The sequence below is a fragment of the Barbus barbus genome, assembly GCF_936440315.1.
Source record: "Barbus barbus genome assembly, chromosome: 8".
Taxonomy (NCBI): domain Eukaryota; kingdom Metazoa; phylum Chordata; class Actinopteri; order Cypriniformes; family Cyprinidae; genus Barbus; species Barbus barbus.
In genome coordinates, this window is record NC_136736.1 from 18,165,931 (window position 1) to 18,175,000 (window position 9,070).

Genomic DNA, 9,070 nt, shown 5'->3' on the forward strand with positions numbered 1-9,070 from the left:
GAACTCCATCGAAATCCATTTTTGTTAATTAAATTGTTAACACTTTACAATAAGGTTCATTTGTTAACAGTTAACTACTTTACTTAAAGGTGCCATAGAATGAAAAACTGTCTTTACCCTGGCATATTTAAATAATAACAGTTCTGTACATGGAAATGACATACAGTGAGCCTCAAACACCATAGTTTCCTCCTTCATATGTAAATCTCGTGATTAAAAAAGAGCACTGAAAAACAGGCGAATCAGAACATAACACCGACTGTGACGCAACATTCAAGATCACTACGCCCCCAACATTTGCATAAACCCGCCCTTGTTCTAAGCCGGCCGAACCATCAGAAGCTCTGCAGGTATTGTAAATAAACAAGCGCGGACAACAGCTGACTTACAGATCCTGAGCACCACTGACAAGCATCTGATCTTGTGAAATGTGTGGTAAGTACTGTTGCTCCATAATGTAAACATAGTTTGTGTGATCGCGTCTCTTGAAAGTGAACTATAACGCGATCGATGGATCGTTCAAAAGCAGTTTCAATGCCTCGCATATTAATAACGGCTCCCTGATGCCCGCGTTTTATATACAGTATAATTACCCGACGATATAACTGCGAGAGAAAGTATTTAATTATATATTTTCCTCCCTGTGCTTCCTTCTTGCTGATGAGCTGTACTGTGAAACAGCCAATCAGAGCAGAGCTCATTATTATTCATGACCCTGCCAAATAAGCCAATAACAGACCGTTTCATTCTAGGCAGAAATCCTAGGGTTGTAAATGGACATGTAAAATCGTTTCTGGAGATTTTTTGCCCTTACCTAAGCCACATACCTTCTGTGTAGATATCAGAGAACAATTTAAAATACTGTATCAATGCATTCTATGGCACCTTTAACATGAACTAAGAATGAACAATACTTCTACACTATTTATTAATCTTAATGTTAACTTCAACATTTACTACTGCATTATTAAAACAAAGGTTGTGCTTGTTAACAGTTTATGCACTGTGAATTAATGAATTAACAATGAACGACTATTTTCATTAACATCAACAGATTAACAAATACTGTAATAAATGTATTGTTCATTGTTTGTTCATGTTAGTTAATATATTAACTCATTTTAACTAATGGAACCTTACTGTAAAGTGTTACCAAAATTTCTGTTTCAGTGTATTTTCACCCTCATGGTTGAAAACAGAAATTAATTACATTTTCAATTTCTTTAACATTACATTTGATGATGGACAAAATTGATACGGAAGAGACCAAGGGCACCCACCCAGAGAACAAGAATTTTATTTACAGCATAATGAAATCATATTTAGCAAAGCATGAAGTACATTAAAACAGTGATCACCATTAATTGAAGCACAGATGTTCACAGGTGGAGATCTAACATATTCAGTGTGGCCAAAGAGGGTTTTTAGTAAAGATACTCAACGCTTAGTTGTTTTAATGTGCAATGTTTTAAACATGCGTGATGGTTTAAAATGTAATAAGCTAGTTTGTTTCCAGACTAAAACTAATTTGAGACAGAGAACTTTAAATTTTAAACTCCATTATAGTCTCATTTTAGTCCAGGACAATCCACGACTATTCTGGGACTGACAAAAGAGAGAGTGTGAATTGTGAAGGCAGAAAGGACCAAATGAAGGAGAGCATAAAGACATTAGAACAATTGGTGCAAGATGTCATTTACTGCTTTTAATACTTTTTCCACTCTGTGTCTTCAGGTGGGTTTATCTCTACTTTCCGTTTACCAACATCCATCCAATTGGTGCTGAGGACTGTGCCTCCTGATTCCATCTATGGGAGAATATTGAAAATTTGCAACTTTACAGCTGAAAGTTGGTTTAAAATGAAATGAAAGTAGAATGGTGACAGCTGAAGGGTTTAAAATGAAGACAAATGTGTAATTGCATAAACAACAGCAGCTCAAATTTTTGTAGGCTATCATTCTTTAAAGTATAAATACATGGAATCTTGTTTTGAGCAAGGATTGATAGAACTGGACCATTAAATTAAATTAACTTCCTTTTTCCCACAGATAGTTATCAAATTTCTAACAGTCATAGAGAATTGTATTCTACATAATTAACAACACCTTTTTTTCCGGTTTACTTTTCTAAATCTCACACAAATTAACACCATTTACAAAATGTGGACAGTTAACATCAAAAGAGATATCAAAATCTTTTCACATCTTTATACAACCCTGAAGTACTTACAAAGGACTTGTTCATTGCTCGCTTGACATCGTCGGAGCCATCGGAGTAGATTTGCTGAAACAGCTTGTTGAGAGCAGCGTCCCCCTCCGGCTTCTCGTTCTTTTCCTCCTCCTTTATTTCACCTACCACCTTGTCCCAGTTGCGTGTGTAGTGGGAGGATGATGGGTACTGGTCTAATAAATTTGGAAGTAGATAGAAAGAGGTAAAATAACAACAATAAACTGGCTCAGCGCACTTTGGCATAAACATGAGAAAATTATAGCATGATTCTGTGCTTTTCAGTACTGACTGGGAGTAAAGTGCTTCACGTCAGAAAGTGTGCATTCTCCCTGCAGTTTCTCCCACTGTATAGCTGCAGTCTTCTTCATCTTTATCTCTATCTGAAAAAAAAAAAAGATTAGGGGAAATAAGAGGAAGAAAAAAAAAGTATTAGAGATCAAGTGCCTCTCTCAGAGAATGCATACCTCAGGGAATGCAAGAACCATGACAATCGATTAGTGTGTCGAACAGAAACAGCTAATATCTTAGCCTAATTGAAAAAAAAAGGCTTTCTGCTGGGAACACAACAGAAACAAGAGCTCTGTTGTGGACATCTTTAGAAATAGGAATAGTAAAAATAAATAGATAATTGTTTCTTGTTCCTCTTAACAATTCCAGTTCTGTATGGGTGAATGTGTGTCCTTTATTTTGCCTCGCTGAAGGTGGAAACCCTAGCTGTTCATGATCTTAATCTTTAGAGAGACTGGGCAATATAATAAGACAATGACTCAAAGCACACAATAATTCAAATAATGTCTGAAAAAGAAATTTTTTTCTGAGTCCTTGACCTTAAACCAGTTGAGATGCTATGGCATAACCTGAAATATTGCCATGAAAACAACCCAGAAATATTGATAAACTGAGGGATTGTCCAAAATTGGTCAAAAAAACATTTTGCTGCTGCCAAAACAGGATCTCTAAGTTACTAAATTCAAGGCCTTACTTGCTCCACCCTGCTGTAAATAATTAAGCCAGGACATCAACAGAAAGTGAAATGTATTCTTTGTGTAATAGGTTTAGTCACATTGTGTTTGTAATTGCTACTTAAGATACTCATGAGTATTTTTTAAACTGTAACAGGCTGATGTGCATTTTATTTAATTTTGAGCAATTAAACTTGCCAAAACTTGGTGTTTTTAGAGTCAAGACAGTCATTATCGTCATCTGACCCACCACCAAAACAGTCATGCTAGAATGCTAGATGATGTTGCTGGCAGCTTAACACTCTCCATGGCATGTCCAGATTCTTTTATGTTGCAGCTCATTTTTTGCCAGTGACAAACATAATATGCCTGTGTTAGCATCACTTCATTGGTTACCTGTATAGTGCAGAGTTGATTTTAAAGTTTTATTATTTGTATTTAAAGCACTGCATGGTCTCGCTCCTACCCATCTCGGATCTTCTTCATCTTTATTCTTCACAGTGAACACACGGATCCTCTTCTCAGTTGTTACTGTTCCAAAATCTTGATTAATAACCAAAGGTGACAGGGCTTCAGGCTTCAAAGCTGTGGAACACCTTATCTCTCTCTATTAGATCAGCCCCTACATTATCTACATTTAAATAATCTCTTAACACACAATTATTTTCTCAGACTTGTGTAATTTGTTTACACTTTCAGTATAATTATGTTTTATATTTGATTTATGTCCTGCAATTTTTTTATTTTTTTTTATAAATAAGGCTTTCTATTGTAAAGTTATATATCATGTTTTGTCTGTTGTGCAGCATTTTGGTCGGCATTTGGTTTGGGGAACGTGAACCAGTCAATGCCTTGCAATGACAGCCTACAAACTCTGGCCCTGCTGGTCAGAAGCATTGTCATGTACCAGGAGGAACTCGGGGGTCCACTGCACCAATGTAAGGTCTGACGATTTCATCCTGGTACCTAACAGCATCAAGGGTACTGTTGGCTTGCACGTTGAGGTCTGTGCGACCCTCGAGGGATTTCTCCTCAAACCAGCACTGACCCACCACCAAAACTGTCATGCTGGATGATGTGCTCTCCACGGCATGTCCAGACTCTTCTACTATTAGGGAGCAGCCCTAGTTTGTTATTGCCCTTTTGCATTTTTGACACACTATTTTCCTGTTTAACACTGTAAAGCTGCTTTGACACAATCTGTATTGTATAAAGAGCTATATAAATAAAGGTGACTTAATTTGATTGGGTTGCAGTAGTAGTGAGTAGGACCCTAAGAAAACAAAACTAGAGACATATCAGTCAGGAAAGACAAAGAGAGCAATTGTCTGTGCCACGTCCTGCAAATCAGTTCACATTGTTGTCACTTTCATTTGCACTTCCCAAAGTGGTTTTAGCGTATCACAAGGACCTAGAGGCGGACCAACGAGTGGAACTATCGGCTCGTCCCATTGTTAATGGGTTACGCAGTGGATGTATATCTCACAATTGATGAGGAAATAGCTGAAGTGTGCAATAAACTAAATGAGGCGCTCCTAGAAAAAAATCTGAAATGTCAACGGTCCCAAAACTACCATGGTAATATTAAAAACACCCCACATAAACTAGCAGATGGTGTAGCCGAGCTGCATTAACCAGAGCACCAAGCAATGTCAAATGTGTAAAAAAATGACCTAGAATTAAACTGCTGGTTTCGTCTGGCCAGAGGAAAATGGCACACTATTTCCCTGTTTAATACTGTAAAGCTACTTTGACACAATCTGAATTGTAAAAAGTGCTATATAAATAATGGTGAATTGACTTGACTTCTACCGTTTATGGAAAGCAGAACTTTTTTCTCGGTTTATAGAAAAGCTACTTAAACAAGTGAGTAGTTTAACTTGTTAATTTACAGTTTTGCAATTAGTAGACAGAATTAGGTAATCTGCACTTGCTAAATATACATTATCTCTTAACCCTTTAGGCGCCAGGGTTTTTTGGAAAAAATGCTGGATTTTGACATCAAGATTTCAAAAGCTTGTGGCTTGAAAGGGCTTAAAGATAGAGATCTACTGTAAATTAGAAAAATGTTGGGCGTGACCGAAAGTTTATGTGGGGTGTAAATATACTCATCTAATTTGCATATTATGACGTCATTAGGGGCGGCCCTCTTGAATTTCATAATATTTAGGAAATAGTAGATATTGAATTGATGTTTGATTTTTTTGTTTCTTTTTTTTGTCTTTTTCTCCTCATTACAAATAATCAGAAAAGAGGAAACCAACAATAAAACAGGAGAAAGTACTAAATTATTACTATATTACTATACTATATAGTAGTAAAACGCATGTGAACAGTAGCCTACTTTTTGATCAGTTCATCAGTAATATTCAGGAAATAATAGATATTGAATGGATGATTGAACTTATTTGCATGTTGTTGTTGTTTTTTTGTCTTTTTATCCTCATTCCAAATGATCAGGAAAAGAGGAAATCAACAGTAAAACAGGAGAAAGTAGTAAATTATTACTATATTACTGTGCCATAGTAAAATACATGTGCCTATTTTTTGATCAGTTGACCAGCTATCTGCCCAATCAGGTATCTATGTGACAGTTTATAGTTCTTGAGAGTATGGTACCTCTCATTGCATGGCACAGCGCACAGACCTACCCCAAACTGACTGCACCTGTCCTGTCTGCCGGCGGCACTTGGAGCGCGCGCGATCAGAACAAACAGCGCAATCTGGCCGATTATAAGAGAGCAACAGCTCTCCTATGGACACTAAGACCACGTCCACCCCTGCCACCCTCATCCCCGTTGGGCAAAGTGTTGAAATGATCACTTGTTTGTGCTTTGTGAACGATCGTGCCTTGCGCAGCGGCAACATTGCGCGGAAAAGATGTACCGGAAGAAGTGCGATCATTAGACGGCCGATCGTCATTTCCAAAAGGCAAATATTCCCCTTCAGAGTCAGAATCGGCGAATAACATTTGCAACACATCCTCACAGTACAACTTTTTATTAGCCGTTTGGCGATTTTCTCTCACAAATCTCACAATTTACTCAGACGCTATGAACTGAATTGCTTCCGCATCAATGACACGATAGCTCACTTACTCTGCTATTTCCTCGAACAATTTTGGTCTAGAATCGAAGTACTACATGTCTGCCATCTAATGGAAGGGAATACAAATGAGCCATTACACCAGATTAGGAACTACAGCCCATTTCATGAAGTATGACGTCTTGTCGCAATTTTGCGACTTTGGCGCTTAGAGGGTTAAAAAATGGGAAGGACTTCCGGTGGCAGAAATGGAATAGACACACTCTCTTTAGCTCTACCTGACCTATCCTAATTTTCTCATGCAGATCATTTTATTTGTTAAAAAATAAAAAAACCCATAAGAATTCAGTCAGACAAAGCCAAACAAAGTTAAAAAAGGTGATATAGGTGAAAAAGGTGAACGAGCCTTTGTGTTTGTGCAAAGTGTTAGTTTCGTCTTGAGCTATTTAGCAGTCCTTTAACCTTACTGGCTGGGCTGATCAGAAGCCGGCAACAGCGACTGTGAAAGTATTTAAACTGCTCGTCGCTGCTCTAAGGTTGGGAAAGCCGATTTGTCACCAGAAGAGACGGACTACAGCTGCGTAAGTGTTTTGAATAACTTGGTTGCAGTTCTGTTGTTTAAATAATTTACTTGCTACTAGGAAGGAATAGTTCGTTTCCTACCTATTTCTACTCTGCATTTTCGTAGTTTTTTCTGTTAATTGCACTTACTGGAAATTAGAATAATTTGCGCCTCAGCTGAGAACGAGCCTTTGTGTTTGTGCAAAGTGTTAGTTTCGTCTTGAGCTATTTAGCAGTCCTTTAACCTTATTGGCTGGGCTGGATCAGAAGCCGGCAACAGCGACTGTGAAAGTATTTAAACTGCTCGTCGCTGCTCTAAGGTTGGGAAAGCCGATTTGTTTTCAACCTGTCCCTCACCCAAGCAACTGTGCCAACATGCTTTAAGGCCACATCCATTGTGCCAGTGCCGAAACACTCCTCCCCGACGTGCCTGAATGACTACCGCCCCGTAGCACTCACACCCATTGTAATGAAGTGCTTTGAGCGACTGGTCCTGGCACACCTCAAGAACTGCCTCCCACCCACACTGGACCCACACCAATTTGCCTACCGTAGCAATAGGAGCACTGAGGATGCAGTATGCACAGTACTGCACTCGGTACTCACACACCTGGATAATAACAACACTTATGCACGGATGTTGTTTGTTGATTTCAGCTCAGCATTCAACACCGTCATTCCCTCCAAGCTGATCACTAAACTTGGAGACTTGGGTGTTAACACCTCCCTCTGTAGCTGGATTATGGACTTTCTGACCAACAGACCTCAGCATGTTAGGTCAGGCCACACCTGCTCCACCACCATCACACTCAACACCGGCGTACCACAGGGCTGTGTGCTGAGCCCATTCCTCTACTCCCTCTACACCCATGACTGCAGGCCTGTGCATGGATCCAACTCTATCAAGTTTGCTGACGACACCACAGTGATTGGCCTCATCAGAGACAACGATGAGACTGCCTACAGGGAGGAGGTACAGCACCTGGCTGTATGGTGCGCTGACAATAACCTGCTCCTCAACACCAGCAAGACAAAGGAACTTATTGTGGACTTCAGGAAGAAGAAAAGTGGAACGCATGACCCCATCCACATTAACGGGATGGTTGTTGAACGTGTCTCCAGCTTCAAGTTCCTGGGAACCCACATCTCGGAGGACCTGACCTGGACCACCAACACATCCAGCCTAGTCAAGAAGGCTCACCAACGCCTCTTCTTCCTTAGGACACTGAAGAAGAACCACCTGTCTCCAATCATCCAGCGGGAACTTCTACCGGTGTTCAATTGAAAGCATCCTGACCAACTGCATCACAGTCTGGAATGGGAACTGCACAGTTGCTGACCGCAAGGCACTGCAGAGGGTGGTGAAAACCGCCCAACGCATCACAGGGACACCACTTCCTGCCATTGAGGACGTCCAGAGAAAATGCTGTTTACGTCGAGCTCGCGGCATTCTTAAGGACTCCTCTCACCCTGACCATAGACTGTTTAACTTACTGCCTTCTGGGAGGCGCTTCAGGAGCCTCCGATCAAGGACAAGCAGACTCAGGAACAGCTTTTTCCCTACAGCTGTTTCCCTACTAAACTCTGCCCAATGATACCCCCCTCACACACCACCACAAACTCTTCACCCCTCCCCATCATTAAAATCGGTTAAAAAACAAAAACAAAAAAACATCCACACACTGAGTACTATGCACTGGAAATTTTTATTTCTATGCACTTTCAATGTTCATTGCACTAGTGTTTATATATCTTAATTTATAGCTTATTCATATCCATTTGTAATTATATTCATAGTTTTTGCTCATAGTGTACATACATTTACTGCACAATCCATCTGTATAGTATGTTCATATCACCCATCTGTATATCATACTGATAGTATTTAAAAATGTGTAAATTATGTCCATAGTACTACTGCCTTATCTGTATATTCTGTACATATGTAACATTGTAGGCACTGTATATCCTGTACCTCTGCTTATTGCACTTCTGGTTAGATGCTAACTGCATTTCGTTGCCCTGTACCTTACATGTGCAATGACAATAAAGTTGAATCTAATCTAATCTACCAAGCAACCAACACTGCGCGAGCTGCTGATGAGGTAAACAAAAGCTACTTCACTTTGAAAATCGCCTTTTGCGTGACACTTTTGTTGGTCTCTATAACGCTGGTTGCAGTTCCTGTGCTAACTGTAATATGTTGTGCGGCAGTCTGTAATTACTTATAAGTCTTTTGACATCAAAATATAACACATCTTCAGGGTCCTCCA

At 39.5% G+C, this 9,070-nt stretch overlaps 1 protein-coding gene across 8 annotated transcripts in view; it reads right to left on the minus strand.

The window, feature by feature from the left end:
* Positions 1-1,281: 1,281 nt before the first annotated feature.
* Positions 1,282-9,070, minus strand: part of LOC306873925 (protein SGT1 homolog) — a 112,472-nt gene continuing 104,683 nt past the window's right edge. For all 8 annotated transcript variants that reach the window (XM_079423501.1, XM_079423500.1, XM_079423499.1 and 5 more), the window contains 3 exons: positions 2,519-2,609; positions 2,230-2,402; positions 1,282-1,807 (listed from right to left, as the gene is read on the minus strand). In XM_079423501.1, coding sequence (XP_079279627.1) covers positions 1,706-1,807; positions 2,230-2,402; positions 2,519-2,609 — 366 coding nt within the window. In that variant the 3' untranslated portion in view covers positions 1,282-1,705. The remainder of the gene's footprint in view (positions 1,808-2,229; positions 2,403-2,518; positions 2,610-9,070) is intronic.